Below are 19,509 nucleotides of genomic sequence, written 5' to 3'. Positions count from 1 at the left end.
AGTAATACAGATCAGAGGGAAGTCAGGCCTGCAGGGACAGCCAATAAGCATTATCCACAGTAAAGAGAGAGAGCCACTACAGCCTGATCAATCTGAGCTCTCATTAAAAGGCTGCCAAGCCCTTTGCAACCCAATACAATATCAATACTGTAGCACCACAGAGAGACCTCCAAAGCCGTTAGGCAAGCCGCTGGCAGCTTAACTGTCATTACCGGGTAGGCACCGTGCCAGAGACCCCCTTCGTGGGCCACTTAGGCTCCCCCCATGGTCCCAAACACAGGTCAGGACAGACAGATGGGCTGTCTGGGCAGCTGTCCCAGGGACGAGGCAGAGAGAGATGGATACCGACCTGTAGAGGGGGAGACAGCCTGTGCTCCCTCGCAATATGGAGGGATGATATGGGCTGAGTGTGGTGAGTGTGTGCAGTTACACACCACTGCGGTCTCACCCGAGGCTCGTTTGTTTGCTATGGGTATTCTCTGTGTTGGTCGTTCTGTGTTACCAGCGCAGATGATTACAAAGACAGTCGCACATGTTTGTGTTTAAACTGAACAAAAGACAAAGAGTTCTGTTAAAACACACTCGGTGAACTCTGTAGGTGTTAGAGATTCAAAAAATCTTGGTTTTGGCTTATTGCCCAAGATTCCTGCTGGGAAAACCACACTGAATACACTACACAATAAACATTGAATAGCACTCTGTGGTGATTTCTGAGTAGAGCAAATGGGGGGAATATAAGTGGCCATACATAGAAAGCCTCTGTAATTCAGGCCATTGTGTGGAGGTCTCCCCTCTGTGCTCCAGTCTTAACCCCCTGTGTGGTTCCGATAGGGGAGGCAGGGATCACTGTGTGCGTCTCTAAACCCCCAGTAATCCGCTGACAAAAGTGCCAGGAGAAAGCCAGCTAGCAAAGGTGGGGGGGTTAGGACAGAGAATGGGAGGAGTGAAGAAGTAAAGAAGCAGTCGTTGCCTCTCCATGCCCCAAGGGTGTGCTTAACACCAGATAAGATGGTCCTCACTACACCCACAGACCCCTGCCACCCCTCGCTAAAACATTCCTCCGTTGTGTAGGGCCTCTTTGAGTACTCGGGAGCCATTGTTTATCAGTTGTGTAAAAGATTCCGAAGTCTACAGAAGTGATTACTTCTGCAACAGCTCAACTGTAACTTCCAGCCAGTGTATTGATTTATCTCGGCTGTCTGTAATTTATTCAGCAGGCAGGCGGCAGTTGTTTACTGAAAGTTGAAACCGATATTGTCTGTAATCATCATTAAGTCAGGGCCATTAGGAGCGGTCCCCACTGCAGGTGCTAATTTGATGATGGGAGAGAAATGGCATGTAATTAAAACACAACAGATGACAGCTTAAAACCTACGAGTCCTGTGGAACAAGATCTAATTTTACCAAAATGTGTGCAGCTTACAAACGAGAGGCGCACAATATTATTTAGAGCGATAACTGCAATATAGCAGATAAATATCACTTGTGTGCATTCCAGTAATGTTCCTCTCATCAAGCTTTTTTAATATTACAGCTATCTTGGTAGATCATACTTTGAGTGATGTTTGATTTCTCATTGGTGCTGCAGTTACACAATGTCATACAGAAGTCAGTTGACTGCTCTGAGGTCTCAGTGAGGTAGTTAGTTTGGTGGAACAATGGGCCCCAGCTGATTTGTCTGTAATCCATTTAGTTGAGATGTGACACACTGTAGGGGGGCTTTGCCTCTGGTCAATAAGTGCCAATAAGAAACAGTCATCACTCAGCAGGCTGCCCTGTCCACCAGCTTGCTCACTTGTTTCAGCTGTCAACCCCTGTGTCAAAGGAGCTGGCGATTGTGCCGCTCCTTCAGACGCATCTCAAATGGCTTTCCCATACAAACCTGAATAGGACAGGAAAGGCAAGGACACTCGCGGACTGCAAAGCAGGCACATTTCCCCTCGACATCTGAATAAACCCATCTGAAGTGAAAACAGCTACGTATTTACAAAACACCATTGACAGTTGCTCATTCTCTCAATCTTAAACCCCTGGAGGTGGGGCTGGGGGGGTTGAACCCAAGTCAGGGACAATCGGGGCTCTGTTTGTGTTTTCTTTAACACCTCCGTGTTCTCTTTGGGCTCTCATGGAGCGTACTGCAGGGGTGCAGGGGAGGAGGGGTAAATGCCATGACCCTGCCGTGGACCCTGACTGAAGCCCCCTAAAAAAACCTGCAGACCACCACGCTAGCCCTACATGCCACCCGGTTGCCGCTGGAAACGGAGAGCAAGCGCAAAGTGGACGTGTGTGAATGAAAGTGAAAACTGGCCTCTTAAGGGATGAGGACTGAATTCAGTCACCAAAACATCCCCACTGCAGCAGGTTTCGACGTTGTTATTTGTGGTGTGGCTGCAGTCCAAGCTCATTGTTGGAAATATCTTCACTAGTTAGTTTGTTAAACCTTGAGGACACGAAAAGACAGACAGTAGCTGTGTAGTGTCCCTCCAGTGCTGCCTGGGCCAAACAATTTGAGAACAATACAACAATATGATGCTGTTCATTTCCTCCAGATTCAGAGATAATTAGCCTAACTGTGGTTCGCTCCTTTTATGTCCTCTTGTTGGAGAGAGAAGTTTGAAGTCTGATACGCATAGTGTGGGTGTGTTTGTGTGTCTGTCTGTCGCTCTGCCTACGTGTGTGTGACTGTGTGTGTACATTTATAGTCAACAGAGCAGACCCGGGGAGTCTGTCAGAGCTCTTTGTTCTCTAGCGAGAACACATCATGACTGGGCCTTTTGTCTGAACTGACACCATCATACAATCTATTTCTTTTCCTACCTCTCTCCTTCTCCCTCACTCTCTGTCTACGTCTATCTCTCTTCCTCACCCTCTTATTTTTTCCACCAAACTATTCACCCAGCATCCCATCACTTTCTCCCTCATGCGTTGAAACCATTTAAAAGATAATGGGCCCTGTGGATTATGGAGTTGCAGAGATGGAGATGTTTTTTTGTTTTTTTTTTTGCCTGTGTCTGGGTGTGGACTAAGCTCTAACTCTGTGAGGAAGTCTTCCAAAGTATAGCGTGACTACCAGAAAATGACTCCTGAGGAGAGTCTCTAAGTGCATGTGTTTGCATTTATAATTTATTGGTTTGTTTATTACTCTACTTCCATGTAGCTTTTCCTTGCATATTACTTCATGAATATTATTTGCCCTATCTCAATTTTAAAATCATCAATGACACCACATGCCTATGGTTTGCACACCCCAAAATGACACCAAAATGTGATTTTTGAACATCTTATTCTAAAATTATAATGCTGCCTTCACAGCTGACACCCTTCTGCGAAGACTTTATGAGGTTTTGCAACCATGGAGACATAGAATTTCTTCTTCCAGCTTCAAGAGCATGAGGTCGGCCAGCGATAAGGCTTTGCTCGCAGTACCATGTACCAAGTCATCCTGAACGTGTTGGATTCATTCGAGGTCTGTTTTTTAATGCAGACCAGTCAAGTTCATCTACAAAAAACTAGGATAACAGCTTATTTATTGGCCTTTGCTAAAGTATAAATACTGTGTTCTATGCAAAGGGAAAACATTCTTTTATTGCTTGCAAAAAAAAAAATTGAAAGAGTGTGAGAGAAAGATAGAGAGAGATTTCCAGCCAGAACAAGTCACGGCTTCACCCCTTTCCTCAGAGCAACAGACTCACTGCAGGATTAATGATGTGTTAAGCGCTAAAATTACACACATTCATATTTCACTGTCTGAGCAGCACATTCCACTTGGTATTAAAGGTTAGGGGAGAATATTATGTATAAACAAGAAGAGAAACACAAATGTGGAGGAAAACAGTTTAACAGTAACTGCGGAAGGAAATGTTTTACACTTGAGTCACTTCATCGCAGCAGAAATCTCATTTTCTCACTTTAAAGTCTAACCACTGCTCTTTTGTGTCTGCGTATTCAAACAGAAAATTGCTGTGCAGGTTCTGACTGTCATCTTAAAATGTCTGCAGAGTGCTGAGCTTATCGGAACCTGAGGGAAATCTAAATTAAATCTTCCTGGTGAATGGGATCAGCCTCGGCATTATCTCTTGTCATTCTCGACTATTAAAGTTAGTTATTAGGAAGTAAAGGCACATTTGTCAAAAGAATGTGCAGGCGCTATTTTAAACCAAAGAGCAGTTGGAGTGTTATTGAATATGATTTCAGGGTTATCAGCTCGGCACTGAGACTTTGGACGGACTAAGCTGACCTGTTAAAGGAGCGACTGTTTCCAGATGTCACCACCACAACATTAGAAATGGACAAGCCATTAGTTTAGACATCAGTGGGTGGAAAGATGATCTGGGGTGCTGCAGTGCTACATGGGTATTTAAGGCACCAATCAAGGCAAGAAATGATAGCATCGCAAGCTGAAACTGCTTAAAATTCTTCATGTTTACACTCAGTATCAAAGCAGGAGCGCTCCTATTAGGGCTGGGTAATATGTTGTGGGAAATTGTCTAAACGACTACCGTTAGTCCAACTACTGGGTATTGCTGATATATTCATAGAGGTGTCTGACACTACTTAAAAAACATTCTGATGTCGTTGGATCTGCGTCTCTCATACCATGATTTATTTGTGGCGACCGACCACAATCTCAGCAGTGACCTCCACATATTGATTTTCTATTTTTTGCTATTTAAAATGGGTAAAATCTTATTATGCTCCGCTCCCTCTTTCACTTTCAGTCGGTCTCTCTGCCTCACAAACACAATGACAGCTGACCTGTCTGTGAACAGACCCTCTTCTCAGTGCACAATCTGAATCAAAGCCAGAAGAAAGATTGATGTTGGGTTTCCCCACAGAATAAAATTAGTCTGGAGTTTGCAAATTGTTGGCATCATTCACATCAGGTTTGCCCAAATCTGACGCATTTAAGTGAACTCTAGTGAATTAGTCTCTCTGTTCCTAACACATCACTGTGATTCTTGGAGACCCACCTCTTCAGATGAGTTATTGTAAACATGTAAGACGCTGTGTTACCTTTTCAAATCCTCAGCTCCTAACTGTGGTAGGCTTCCAGCTGTCTTTACTCTAGCCAGGCTCATAGCTGCTAACTAGCATTTACTATCCAGACCAACTCTGCAGAGACACCATTGTAAAGTTGCATGAACGAAGCCTTTGCTTTCCTTTCTGAGGCAGCGAACATAGTACACAACATTTGAGCACTTCACAGTGGCTGCAGCGCTGTCCTGCTAACTTACTTCTCACCCACATGCAACTCCAGATGCTGGCTCCCAATGGTGCACACTTTGAATTAAACTTTACAGGTGAAATATCCACCCAGAGGAATTCTCAAGGAGGCAGACCATTAATTTTGCAAAATAAAATGACAAAACACAGTCAAACAATTGCATTCCCCAAAGAGTGCCAATTTGGCAGATAAATAGGACTAAGCGTAAGGGGAGCAGGATTGGGGAATTAAGTGCTGATGTACAGAAATCACACAAATGTCACTCAAACTTCTGCTGTTACCAGAGCTCTTCCAAGAGCACACAGCTGTAATATTAATCGTTTAAAACTCTCATTGTCCAGTACGACCAAGCTTTCAATCATGCTAATGCATTTGTGGTTTGCTTTACTTCGTTCTAGGTTTGACTCGCGGTCTTTGAATTACATAATCCCTTTGTGTCCTCTTCCTCTGCAGTGGTACATCCCACCTGACTAGAGAATTAGGACCTTCTACTAATATTTGCCTAACACACATAACTTTGCATTTTATTTTGCAGATTGTCACATTTTCACATTGAAAACGTGATTAACATTTACAATACATTCGGATGGAAACCCAGCTGCAGTGATTACCCTAAAGAGAATTATCCACTGAATCTGCAGCTGCCTTCGGCTTTACAATTTTTTTTTCTGTTTTTTTTTTTTTTTATATGTTGAGCGGAGACCAAAAGTGGAGACAAATCAGAGTGAATACTGGACTTTTGTTCATCAGGTGGTCAGAAGCATGACTCCAGTTGTTAATGGTGCTCTGTAACTCCTGCATGTGTAAATAAATGCAGGTCACCTTATTATAGCAAAAGGAAATGATTTGTCAGTACTATGTTCACAGATTGCTTCTGTTCCCTCTTGTTATTGCAGCTTTTACTAGACCTCAACTGTAGGGTCAGATGTGGAAAAATGCTAATATGGTTTATTTTTGAATACTAAGAACATACTTTTTCATACATCTGAAACCGACATGCCTGATTGAAAGCAATGGTTTTGCTGCTGTGCTTTTCTAGAATCTGGTGGTGGAGCCGAGATTTGCGAGCAGAGAATGATAGATGAGGGATGGCAACAAACCATGGCTTCTTATTATCATAAAAAAAGCATTCCATACAGTATTGAGAATTGCAAACCCCTCCTTCCACCGACACAGACACACAAACATGGATGAAAACATACGCACACACGCAGTCTCACACACACTTACTCACGCACACACACAAACACACACACACGTAAACTTCGCTCAGAGAAAGTTACCCTCACATAGATGCATGCCGTTGGACAATTTGCATCTGAATACTAACTTTTGTTGGTAAATTCAAGGGTCCTTGGAGATTTTGCACATTCTGTTCAGAGCTAGGCAGGCCAGTGGGAACAAAGTCACACATTAGCAAAGCCCTGCCAGCCTCAATTATGACCAAAGGGATTGGCTTGATAGTGTTGCAGCAGGCCACATTCAGCACTGGATGTGTCTATTTAAACTTTCCTGGCCACTTCCTTTATGTCGTTCAGCACTGGAGTACGTGGATGGCGAATTCCTGTGTCAAGAACGACACAGAGGAGATATGGAGGTTCGCTGCTCCTGCATTCTGTTTCATTCTGTTCTATTTTATATGGAAGCCTTGGTCTGTGAATCTGGTTTTCATGTTTTGGAAAAATCCATCTGCAATGGAAGCGCTCGGTCTTTGTTCTCTCCAGACTGTACGCCTAGAGGTTTTTTTTTCTCTCTCTCTTTTCTCACACTTTCTCCATGTTTTTCTCTCAATCTTTCTCTGAACATTTGTGATAGAGAATCCAGGAGTCTGGATTCAAGCTTGTGGGCTTTTGCCTCCATATTTCATATGCATTATGAGACACGGCTGATTAAATTGCAAGTGTAAGCCATGACTCGTCCTCCTTCAATATGTAATAAATGTCTGTTTTTTCCTTCGGTTTTCTCATATTCTGTCTGTGTTTTGTGCCTTCTCAGGGGGCTGTAGATTGGATGAATCAGACTTTATGCCTGTTTCAAAGCCCAAGGTGTTTTATTTATAGGGAAAAAGTACATTAACGCCCCTGCAAAGTCTTTGGAAGATTTATCAAGTACTCTCTCAGCTTCCTCAGTGCCTCACTTGAACTGTGATACTTAAAGTACAGATGTGTGTTGCTGGGCACTGTAACGTATCTGTCTGTCGATCTGGTGTGTGTTTTCATCCCTCCTCTCTTGCCACCGTCTTACCATCATGCCCATGCTGTGACATGGCCAGCTCTGTTGTCACTACATTTATAATTCAGTCTTATCAATAAAAGATGGGTGGCATTAAGTTTTTATCTGGTGATGCAGTGCCGCTGTCTCTTAGAGCCTCTTTACAAGCGAATGACTGAAGAGCAAAACTTTCCTTCTCTGTTCTGACTTCCAGGCATCACTTGGCATTAGTATAACCTTAGATGATCCTTGTTTCTTATACATGCTTATAGAAGCTTATTCTCTATGATCTCATATTCTGCTAGCGTACTCCCACAGCCTTCCTCTCCGAGCCCCCAGCCTTTAATGAGTTTTGCTGAGAGTTATATTTACTCATGTTGTCTTGTGCTTCTGTCTAAATGGCAAAATTTCCTCTTTCATTCTGCCTTATCGGGCTGAATCAGCATTGTCTTTTCGCAGTTCACTTAGTGCAAAGAGCTGATGTGGGCAGAGCTCTTTCTGGAAAACGAGCTCCACATCATCCCGGTTTACAGAAACAACATGGCTTGCTTTGCATTATGAATGCGTACAAACCATCACGTTGGTCATGTTGTTGGAGACTGAGAACAGCTTGGCGAAGTACTGTTGTTTTTCTAACTGTTGTCCATTTCTGTTGTTTCCGCACATCTTCAATCTAAAATGGCTTCTGTCTGTTTGGACGTTATGGTTTCATCTGCTTTTTTCTTTGTGGTTTCATGTAGCATCTGCCACCCGGAGAGATAAACAATACGGGTAGATAAAAGAGAGAAGGAGAGAACAAACTGGAAAGAAAGGACTGCATGTGTCAGTTAGAGCTGATAAAAGCCTGAAAATCCAATTAGTCCTCAGTATCAGGGAGGAGGAGGAGGCCTCATGGGAGTAATGTCAGGAAATATCCATCACCGTAACATGACAATAACAGAACATTTACATACTTGGCTATTGATAGATCAGCGTGAAAAATCGAACTCAGTGTTTTCTTGTAAGCCAGAGCTATATTTGTTAGTCTCCCGTAATGGGTTTTGCCCACATCAGCTTTTTGAACAGATAAACAACTATCAAAGGCGAGTACTGTACCTTCCACAGCACAAACCATTCTGAAACAGGAGCCAGTGGGAAAGGATTATCTTAATTTCAGCACACTGAATCTATTCTTTATTCACTGTAGATGTCCTGGAATCCATTTTGGTGGAAAGGTATTCACTGATGAATGCAGACGGAGCTGGTTAAATGTGTGTTCTTTCACCGGGTTGTTTTTTTTTTTTTTCTTTCTTTCTTGTGGATTTCCTTGTTGCTGGTGCCTTGTTTTTCATCCCATGCCAGAAATGAAGGAGGGATGCAGGCAGGGAGAGAACATGAAAAAGGAGCAAGGACAATTTCAAACAGCACAGCGCCCCGGGTCAGAGCTCATATGTTTCTCCAGGGAAGAACCCAGTGCTCTGGGAGTAGGAAACCAGAGCAAACACAGCTGCTGTTATACATTTTATTTGTGCGTGCATGCATGGATTCACATGCTCATGTGTGCATTTGTGTGTGTAGGTGTGCGCATTTGCGGCAAAGCAGGACCATGGAGAAAGATGGAGGACGTGTGTGGGTGTTTGTGTGATAGGGAGGACCTTAATGAGCACAATCTGGACAACAGCATAGACCAGAGAGGAACAAGGGAACTTTGCGTTAGAGAGGAGCTCCTCTACTTCCAGCTCAAACTTGTTTCATCTGCTGTGACTCTGCAGAGAGGTAAAGATTAACAGGAGTAAAGTTCCTCTTCAGTAATTAGCTCTTTCTTAAATGTTTAATACATTTTAGATTTATGCTTTTGAGTTTATCATTCTGTCTTTGATGGCTGTCTCAGTTGTGTATGCACAGTTGCATGTGTGTATCTGTTTATTTGTTCCCACTTATTCCCATGTCAAACTGTATTACACTCAGGTTGTTGTTAAGGAGTGTCAGTCCCAAAAGACAGAGCTTGCTGTTGTGTTGTTGTTATTGTCTTCATCTTCAAACAAGGATTTCTCTGGCCACATACTCCTTGTGGACTCGCAAACACACATACCCAAACCCCCACCTTTCCATGACAGTGGAGCATCTCAGTGGGCACACTGATGCTGCTGCTGCTTGTAAACTGTGTTTACGATTATGGTCACTGTGGTGTGTAGCTTCTCTGATTATGTGTCATCATAAATTAGGCACAACATTTCAGTATTTCCGCTTTGCCCTCAAATGTAAATTGAATAATAAATATATTACGAAGAGTAGCTCATTGGAAAGTGTGTTACTTCATTGATACAAATGTGATGTCTCATGTTTAATGGACAGCAAAATGATAGTAATGTGATACATTTATACAACAGGCCCTTGTTTTGTTTTATGAGCTTTAAATGTAATGATGATCGGTGAACAGCAAATAATGTATTTCTATTCATTACAGTGCGTTTGATTCTACCGCTGTGTTTGATTTTTGTGAGTTCCAGCAGTCGTTGCTGGAGATTCATTGCAATTTTAGCTTGCGTTTCACACTACAGGTAACAACTGCTGTGTGTTTGCAGGGGAGTTTAACCAGCAGTTGCCATGGTAAACTCAGAGGGGATATATTGTTAATGAGGAAGAGTTATTACAGAGCTGATAGGATTGAAGTGTAATTTTAGCAAACTGCATGTAGAGATTAATTAAGAAAAAGCTCTACTTAACACGTACTTAACTCTAATTGTCATGTTAAACTTGTGCAAGGAGAGCAGAATAGGTAATTTTCTGCACACCTAACAGCCGTTTGTTTTTATGTACTCGGTGATGTTGCCACATTTTTTTTCTGCTTTCATTTTCCCAGATCCTTCAATATTTGTCTGGTACACACTCTGTGTTGACCTGGTATAATTTGAAGTCAGCATTTTCTTTAGAGTCATTTTCTCTCTTCAGAGAGTCACCCTGCTCATTGACCCCTGTCTTCATTTTCCCCCTCTCATCCTGTCTCTCCTTCACCTCTGCCCCCCCACTCCTCCTCCCAACCCCACCTCCCCACATCCCTCATATCTACCCTAACCCTCTCAGGGGGAGGTGAGGCCTGAGCTGGCCCTGGGCCCAGGCCCATTAGCCCCAGCCTGGCAGCCATGTGCTCATCACCAGAGATCATTACAACCAGCCAATGACACCACTCTAATGCATCATTAATGATTGATTAACGAGCTGAGCTCAGCCCAAATGGGTGCATTTGTACGGAAGAGCACCCTGTAATGGCAGTGCAAGGCTTGCATCTGCTATTTTTCAGCGTGTTTTGTGTGCATCCATGTGTATGTGCATGTGTTGGTATATTTTATTCTTATCAGTCGCCGTCTGTGTCCTATTTCTCAGGCTGAGTGAGAAGCTGCTGATTCTTTTCTGTCAAACGAAGAACTGAGGAGGTGACTGCAGGATAGCGTGATGGCAGGGCAGGGGCTCCCTGCCCCTCTCCCTCTTCTTCTCTTTCTTGTCCTGGTGGGAGTCCTTCCCGAGGCCCAGAGCTCTGGCTACCTGTCTGGATATCGCCTAAAGACTCGTTTGCAGAGGGACCGGCATGTTCGCAACATCCGACCCAACATCATTCTCATTCTCACTGATGATCAGGACATAGAACTGGGTAAGAGGGTTTCCTGCGTTGATACTTTGCTGTGTGTGTTTACTATGTAGTTGTGCATCTGTCTGTCTCTCTCTGTTTGCTTTGTCTCCCTGTCCCATTGGTATGGATATTCTGTCCATGTGTATCCAACAGCATCAGCAAGGGAAAGTCAGCCTAATGCTGCCTCTTGGCACCACAACAACTGGCCCACTCAAAGTCATGTGCTCCTTTTGCCAACTCCTCTGTTGCTGGCATGAAATGAGGGCGGCCTATGGCTTCCATTGTCTGGTTGCCAAACCCTGGCCATCTCCCTACCCGCTTAAGTCCTTTAGCGGCGTATTGGACTGGAGTGGCTGCATAATGGCCTCCGTGACATCCTTTGTCCTCCTGTGATCGCTAGTGAGAAGACTCCCATTGAAAAGCAGGAATTTATGGTCAAGCATCTGTTTCCCCAAACAATCACCATCAGCCTGAAAAGCTCTTAGTACACAGGAATCCAAATGGGTTACACTTTACCAAAAAGATTTATTCCTTCATTTAATTTTCCCCCTTCTTTTTCTCTTACAGTGCCCGTAATGGTTTTACCCCCTCATGTCCTATATTTATTTTACTTTTCACTCTTTAGCCTCTCTGTTTTCCTCTATTTCTCGCTGTTGTTCCTCTCCAACTGCTTTATATCCCTCCGGGTCCCTTTCATTTCAATCGCTGGCCTTTGAATCTCCTCTTACCCTCCTGTCCCCTCATAACTCCCCCTTTTTCTCCCCATTCCACTGTTTGCTCCCAGGCTCAATGCAGGCCATGAACAAAACTCGGCACGTCATGGAGAAGGGCGGTACACATTTTTCAAACGCTTTCTCCACCACACCCATGTGCTGCCCGTCGCGCTCCTCCATCCTGACAGGGAAGTATGTACACAACCACCACACCTACACCAACAACGAGAACTGCTCCTCACCATCATGGCAGGTCCACCACGAGCCGCACACCTTCGCTGTGCACCTCAACAACTCTGGCTACAGGACAGGTGAGCGCTGTCGAGTTGTAGCGGTAGTTTCAAATGAGGTTTAACTTGAGAGATTTAGTGTGGGTTTAAGAACGATATCAACATACTTCTCACCTGTTCTTTTTCAGCCTTCTTTGGAAAGTATCTGAATGAGTACAATGGCTCCTATGTGCCCCCTGGATGGAAGGAATGGGTGGCATTAGTGAAAAACTCTCGCTTCTACAACTACACCCTCTGCAGAAATGGAGTACGAGAGAAACACAGCAGCGACTACCAAAAGGTACTGATGCATTCCTCTCTCTCCGGGAGACATCACACCTACTGTTACTGAATAATTCGCTGTACAATGCAAATGAAAGGCGAGCAAATAATTTTTCTTGTTACTCGTAGCGATGTAGTTATCTCCTCATTTAAGCATTTGACATTGTGGGCTCATTTTTCACTGCAATATAAAGTGCTGTGCCGCCATGGAAACAGCACAACCATCACTAAAAGCAGAGAGAAGTAGAGAACCATGAATCATAAAAAAAATAAATAAATATGTGATTATTTATTTTACAATAAAAAAAGAAAAATAATGGAATCAGCATGCACAATGTTATTGCAAGTGCTCACAAGTGTTACCAATATTGGGAAAAAATGGCAGCTCTACATATTGTATATATTTAACTTCTCATATTTATATTTTGCTTCCATACTTGTCTTCTATACATACTGGGTAAACACAGCCTGCAGTTCAGCAAAAAAGCCCCTGAATTTTTGACACATGACTGTTGGTTGCAAAAGAATCAGTTATGGCTTCAGAAAAAGCAGAATATTTAGTTTTTTTTAACAGAATCTGGTTAGTATAAAGAAATGATCTTTGCCAAATTCCCAGATAAAGCGCATGTCACACATGCTTTGTTCAATTTGACTTTCTTTAAAGAGTTGAAAATCTGATATTTCTTTCCATTTTAACTGGTTCTGACAGTGATCAATTTTGGCATTTTGGAATTTTACAAAAGAAAACATGCCTTTTCAACCTGATGGCAGGTTTTAGGGTGTAGATGGTTAAGTAACCATGTTTGATCTATAACTACTTTTGGGACTTTGGGACTTAAATAGCAGCACCTTTTATTGTGTTGAAACTTAAAATGTAATAAATGTCTTGCATTCTGTTTACAATTGTTGAGGATATCCTGCAAATTCTGTAAACGCCAGTAGTTTCATAAAATGTTTATAAAAATTGTTGTTTCACTTACAAAATCCCTGTGCTGCATGGTCTGAGACTGAATGTCTACTTCAGGCAGCAATACTTGGCTTTGACTCAAGATCAGTAGTGGACACTGGCCCTGCACAGCACTGGAAGCTTTGACATCTGCTCTTTCTCCCTCCCTCTTTCCCTTACTGAGCGCCTGACAGATATTATTTACTTGCTCCACAGGACTACCTGACAGACATCATTACCAACGACAGCATCAACTACTTCCGTATGTCTAAGAGGATGTACCCTCACCGGCCTGTCATGATGGTCCTGAGCCATGTTGCTCCACATGGTCCAGAGGACTCAGCCCCGCAGTACAGCTCTGCCTTCCCCAACGCATCACAGCACATGTAAGTAAGCTTCAAAATGCAAACACAAGTTATATGATTAACCAAGCTATGAGCCCTCAGAATGTGACAGGTTTTGGGATGTTCTATGATAATACATGCGCAAGTAATTGCAAACTGTTTGAATAGGCCTGCCTTTGCCCATTTTATGTAAATGGGACAAAGCTGACAAGTACAACGGTACATTTTTACATTTTCACATCCACAGCTATTTGCTTGCATATGAGTCATCCACACATTCACGCTTCTATTCATTTGACCCAGAATGACACAAATTCCATAATCTTAGCGCGATCTCGTCTTTCTCTGCCTGCAGTATGCTGTTGGCAGCTGAGGCCTCTCTTTGCACAGCCATTGTTGTGCTCCAGTTTATTTGGCTCATGTGTTGTTCACATTAGTGATACAACCATAACAAGCTCTGCCAATTTGTACCATTTTGCTAGCCACGATCACAGAGAGCATAGATGGTGTGTATCCATTGCATCGGTAATATTTAAGGTACATGGATGCACACATATATGTACCTAACACTTCAGCCGTTGTCTTCCCAACCCTCCATGCTCGGAACTGGCTGTCTAGTGCTACTAGCTAATGGCAAACTCACTATTGGCCTCTAGAGATGCATCTAAGGCCAGTAATGAGACTGCAGTTTCCACCTCCCTCCCTCCAACCCACTCACATCTTCCTTTTGCTTCATCTAATCCCTCCAGCATCATTAACCTGTGCCACACAGGCTTTATACACAGAATATTCGGAAAATTCAACCCCTGTGTCTTTGTGCAAACTTTTAATTGCTCTTTCTCCATAAATTTGCTCTCCCTCCGGTGATGTTTTGCGAGAGCGCCTTCTCTGGCTATTTTTCTCACTCCATCTCCCTCCGTCCTTATCATCCACACAAAGAGAACGAGGCAGTAAAAGTCCTGCACCCCTCTGGTGATAAAGCGTCTCACCTTGGCACCTTACAGGCCCATCTTCACACTACATTAAAGTTGCCACTGCACACTAAGCTGTGAGACATTAGCATTTCTTTAAAGTCAAATCGATTAACTTTAAACGTTAAAGATATTTTCTTCTTGGATCTCATTAGCTATTTAGCAGTTTTTATTCTCAAATAATTAAAGTTCCATATGGCTTGGAGTTAAATATTGATCAAACTGTGCTCACTGTGTGCAGGCCTATTGATTTCAACACTTTGCATTTTACATGGTGTATGTACCCTCCGGTTTAGCATTGCATAAACACTTTTCTGGCTGCTTTGGAAAGAAAAGGATGGGAGACATTAGCCAACTCAGGCAGAGAATATTGATGTAGAAGCACAATGTGACTGTACATTCTCTGTAATCCAATTTACAGCGATAGAATATGGAAATATTGCGGTGCAGGTGTAATGTGAATGACACTGACACGTTTTGCTCTTTTAAGAAGCACTAGAAATGTATATTATGCCACAGAACTTTTTGTGATGAGATTAAATCTTACCGCCTTTTTCTGTCTTCTCCTCTTTTAAGAACCCCCAGCTACAACTATGCCCCAAATCCAGACAAGCACTGGATCCTACGCTACACTGGTCCCATGAAGCCTGTCCACATGCAGTTCACTAACATGCTTCAGCGCAGGAGGATGCAGACGTTGTTGTCTGTGGATGACAGTGTGGAGAAGGTAGGTAGACAGACAGATAGACATATGCTTAAACATAGAAGCACTCATACACACTGTACACACACACACACTGTACACACACACACACACACACACATATTTTGTCTGACAGCCTCAAGTCCTGAGAGATCTGTGCTTGTTCTGACTGGGACTGTATAATGTATTCGCTGACACACTTGGTAAATTGTTCAATCCCCTTTTTCCTTGAAACTGGCACAAGAGATTTGAGCTATCAAATGTGAAGTATAACTTTTTACACTCTATGGGTGTTCAATGAATTATGTCCTGCGTAGGTGTACAACATGCTGGTGGAGACAGGTGAACTGGACAACACGTACCTCATTTACACCTCAGACCACGGCTACCACATTGGCCAGTTTGGCCTGGTGAAGGGCAAGTCAATGCCCTATGAATTTGACATCCGCGTACCCTTCTACGTACGAGGACCTAATGTGGAGCAAGGCGCCACGTGAGTCACTCAGACTGTTATTTCACAGTGGAACACTTTGCAGCAAAAGAACCAGATATTTTTCTTCTGCCAGAATCTATAGAAACTTTTATTATTGTTGCCCTGCAGTAATCCTCACATTGTGCTGAACATTGACCTGGCACCCACTCTGCTGGACATGGCTGGTGTTGATATTCCTGCAGAAATGGATGGCAAGTCTATTCTCAAGCTGCTGGACACAGACCGGCCAGTCAATAGGTGAGAACACTGCTGTTTCTTACTCTGTATTTTCGCGTTCAATACACAATTCAAGAATGGCATTTAAAATGCCAAGATTGGTTGGCTGTTTGACAAAAAGTAATTTGCCCGGACTTTGTACGAAAACTTCTCTTCTTGGTGTTTTCTTGGACATAAGAAATCTGCAATTCAAATATAAATGTGTAACAACACCTAATTTCCAGTACAAGGATGGCATTTTAAAATGCTGCGCATGTTTGCTCTGTGCAAATATCACAGAGAGGTCTGAATTTTTTTTCCTTTTTACTCATTTCCAGGTTCCAGTTGAACAGGAAGGGTAAAGCATGGAGAGATTCTTTCCTGGTGGAGAGAGGGTATGTTTTATTGATTGACCTTTTGCAGGACGTGTTCTCATTCCCCACATTGTCTTCTGGCAACCTCAGGCTCCTTGGTTGGTTGAGAAAAAGAAGTGCATTTTTGTGTGCTTTCAGGAAGCCTCCGCACAAAAGAGCTGATGGGAAGGAAATGGCCCAAGAGGAGAACTTCCTGCCAAAATACCAGAGAGTGAAGGACCTCTGCCAGAAAGCAGAGTACCAGACCTCCTGCCAGCAGCCAGGACAGGTACTTGACCTGCAGAAGCGAAGAAAAAGAGATTATTAAAGTTGTAGGAGAACAAAATATAGTGTAGTTCACACAGGGTGATATTTTTAAATTTACTGAGTATAATAAGCAGTGATTGTACTTATAGTACAGAGATCCATTTGACATCAGACAGCTCTTTTTTTTTTCTTTTTTTTTTTAATCCTTCAAAATGAGGAGCTCTTAATATGGCCTGTGTGTATATGAAGAGCTTTCTGGCTTGTTAAAAATCTGAACACCAATTATAAAAAACTCGTCCTCAAAGAATGAACACTGTTGATCTGGACTGTGTCTTATATTTTAAGGGCTTTATAGAGCAGCATTAGTGGTCTATGCATTGTAATTTCAACAGAGAACCATTTGAATGGTTTACAAATTATGCTATAAAATAGTATGGGCCTGAAGACCTGTTTATATTAAATTTTCCTGTGCCTTGTTTCAGAAGTGGCAGTGTGTGGAGGACCCAACTGGCAAGCTGAGGTTGTATAAGTGCAAGGGCATGGCAAGTCTCTTTGCCCCACGTATGCAGGCTCTGATGGCCAGTGGTGCCTCTCAGCTGTCTCTTACATCCAACTCCGACAGCTGTAACTGCGATGACGTGGGCTTCAACACATCCATCCTGAAGAGGAAGAGGCTGTTCACCAAAAAAAGTAAGTTCCTCTTGTCACTCACATTTGCTATTGTTCGGGTAGCTATTAATAGATGTGATTTTTTTCAGAAAGACACTTGTTCTTTACTTTGAAACGTCCTTGCTGTAGCCTACAAAGCCTTGCAAAACAGGGCCATTAATCTCAAGCTAAAATAACCAGCTTTTGAAGTATTCATGAGAGGAGACGGATGTGTCAGTGCTGCCATCAAGTGGTGGAGTAGAGTAGACAAGTGAGACTTTAATCATTAAGAAACAGACACAAAAGCTTGTCAATTATTCGTAAAATATAATACTGATTGCATGGAGCTTTGATTCATATCAGTATTGTTTGTCATATGCTGGCACTCACTTATCTACTTAATCACACATCCTAATCTACAGTATCAAAAAAAAACATTCCTTTTTCTCATCTTATTCAGATTCCTATGTCTCGTCCTATGCAGAGATGAAATCCAGTAAGGCTGCGGCTAGGAAGCGCTGGGCCCGCTCTGTGTCCTTTGAGCTGGATGGAGACCTGTATGCTGTAGATCTAGAGGAGGGCTACCAGCCTCTGGGCATGAGGAACAACAGCTGGACCAGAGATGGGAGGAGAGGAGCAGGGGATGAGGAAGACAATGAAGAGTTCAGTGGCATGGGAATCACAGCCAAACCCACCACCAGCAACAAACTCACACCTCCTGCTGCTCTTAAAGTCACCTACAGGTGTGTGTGCGTGCGTTAGTCTGCATTACTGATAGAGATAAAATGTTTGGATGGTACATGTATGGTTTTGAATCATGCTGTATTGTGTCCTGCAGGTGCTCCATCCTCATGAATGACACAGTTAAGTGTGATGGAGGCCTCTACAAGTCACTCCAAGCATGGAAAGACCACAAACTGCACATTGAACATGAGGTAATGTTCGGTTCTTTCACTTAAATCTGATACATAAGCCTCATTTTACAGGTTGTCACTAGTCTGTCGTGTTTAATGAGCTTTGGGTGACTCTGTGATTTTTCTGGCTGCATTAAGATTGAAACCTTGCAGACCAAAATCAAGAACCTGCGTGAGGTTAAAGGTCACCTGAAAAAGGTGCGGCCAGAGGAATGCCAGTGCAACACTCCCAGGTGAGAATTCATCAGTGGCAGACTGTCACCAACACAGAGATCCATCATATGTGACAGCTGTCTCTTCTCTTTTCAGCTACCTCCTCAAGAATAAGGACACTTTCCAGCTGAGTGCAGGACGAATGCACTCACTCAGGTAAAACTTAGCATCGATTTACTGGGAAGTCGTGCTTTTTGTTTACGCGTCAAGTCTCATTCTACTTAATGTTCTTGTTCACATCAGAATGCCATCCAAGCAGAAGACTCAGTGGCTGCAGAAGGAGCAGAAGCGAAGGAAGAAACTACGTAAATTCCTCAAGAGGCTCCAGAACAACGACACCTGCAGCATGCCGGGCCTTACGTGCTTCACCCATGACAACCATCACTGGCAGACCGCCCCCTTCTGGACAAGTGAGGAGTGACATGTCTGCGGATCATGATTAGAAACGAACAGTGTTTTTGTTTCTGCCACTATTTTCCAGAGCAGATAGGATGAAAGCACTGTTTTGAACGGCTTGGAAAATCTCTTGTTTTCCACTCTCACCCTTCCTTTCTCCCCCCCACTCCCCCTCCCTCTCTCTCCCTCAGTGGGTCCATTCTGTGCATGTACCAGTGCCAACAACAACACATACTGGTGCCTCAGGACCATCAATGACACACACAACTTCCTGTTCTGTGAATTTGCTACTGGTTTCCTGGAGTATTTTGACCTCAACACTGACCCGTACCAGGTATTTCATTTGTACAGACACACATATCGTGGCAGATATAAATAACGTACAAATAATGACTATCAAATGATCCCACATCGTGATTCATGGCACATTCCTGTGAGTGCAGGGGGTACAGTTTTCCAGAGATTTTCCAAAGTTTGCAAAGGCCTTGCTGACATTTTGTCCTTATTATTCCTGCAGCTGATAAATGCTGTCAGCACCCTTGACCGCAATGCTCTGAATGCGATGCATCAACAGCTCATGGACTTACGGGGCTGCAAGGGACATAAGCAATGCAACCCGGAAAAGGGTGAGTAAAAAGTCTCTGAGGTTAACATGATTGATTACAGCGTCTCCAGTAATTTCAGACTGAGATTAATGTTACATCCACTTCCTTTCAGGAGGCAAGGAGCGAAACTACTTCAGTGAATACAGGTACTTTTT

General features: G+C 43.2%; 1 protein-coding gene across 6 annotated transcripts in view; it reads left to right on the top strand.

The window, feature by feature from the left end:
- sulf2a (sulfatase 2a) overlaps positions 1-19,509 on the top strand; it is a 33,676-nt gene that overhangs the window by 11,938 nt on the left and 2,229 nt on the right. For 3 of the 6 annotated variants that reach the window (XM_008283963.1, XM_008283966.1, XM_008283962.1), the window contains 18 exons: positions 10,799-11,063; positions 11,827-12,066; positions 12,174-12,325; positions 13,469-13,638; positions 15,144-15,294; positions 15,588-15,763; positions 15,872-16,000; positions 16,297-16,353; positions 16,471-16,600; positions 17,061-17,268; positions 17,687-17,969; positions 18,065-18,161; positions 18,279-18,373; positions 18,450-18,509; positions 18,597-18,763; positions 18,941-19,083; positions 19,267-19,375; positions 19,467-19,500. In XM_008283963.1, coding sequence (XP_008282185.1) covers positions 10,868-11,063; positions 11,827-12,066; positions 12,174-12,325; positions 13,469-13,638; positions 15,144-15,294; positions 15,588-15,763; positions 15,872-16,000; positions 16,297-16,353; positions 16,471-16,600; positions 17,061-17,268; positions 17,687-17,969; positions 18,065-18,161; positions 18,279-18,373; positions 18,450-18,509; positions 18,597-18,763; positions 18,941-19,083; positions 19,267-19,375; positions 19,467-19,500 — 2,597 coding nt within the window. In that variant the 5' untranslated portion in view covers positions 10,799-10,867. Of the gene's footprint in view, positions 1-9,130; positions 9,191-10,798; positions 11,064-11,826; positions 12,067-12,173; positions 12,326-13,468; positions 13,639-15,143; positions 15,295-15,587; positions 15,764-15,871; positions 16,001-16,296; positions 16,354-16,470; positions 16,601-17,060; positions 17,269-17,686; positions 17,970-18,064; positions 18,162-18,278; positions 18,374-18,449; positions 18,510-18,596; positions 18,764-18,940; positions 19,084-19,266; positions 19,376-19,466; positions 19,501-19,509 lie in introns of those variants that run through there. The other 3 variants (XM_008283967.1, XM_008283965.1, XM_008283964.1) reach the window with 2 other exon arrangements.

The sequence above is a fragment of the Stegastes partitus genome, unplaced genomic scaffold (genome assembly GCF_000690725.1).
Source record: "Stegastes partitus isolate 25-593 unplaced genomic scaffold, Stegastes_partitus-1.0.2 Scaffold334, whole genome shotgun sequence".
NCBI lineage: Eukaryota > Metazoa > Chordata > Actinopteri > Pomacentridae > Stegastes > Stegastes partitus.
Note: the sequence above shows the minus strand (reverse complement) of the source record. Positions and strands in the feature narration are given on the sequence as shown.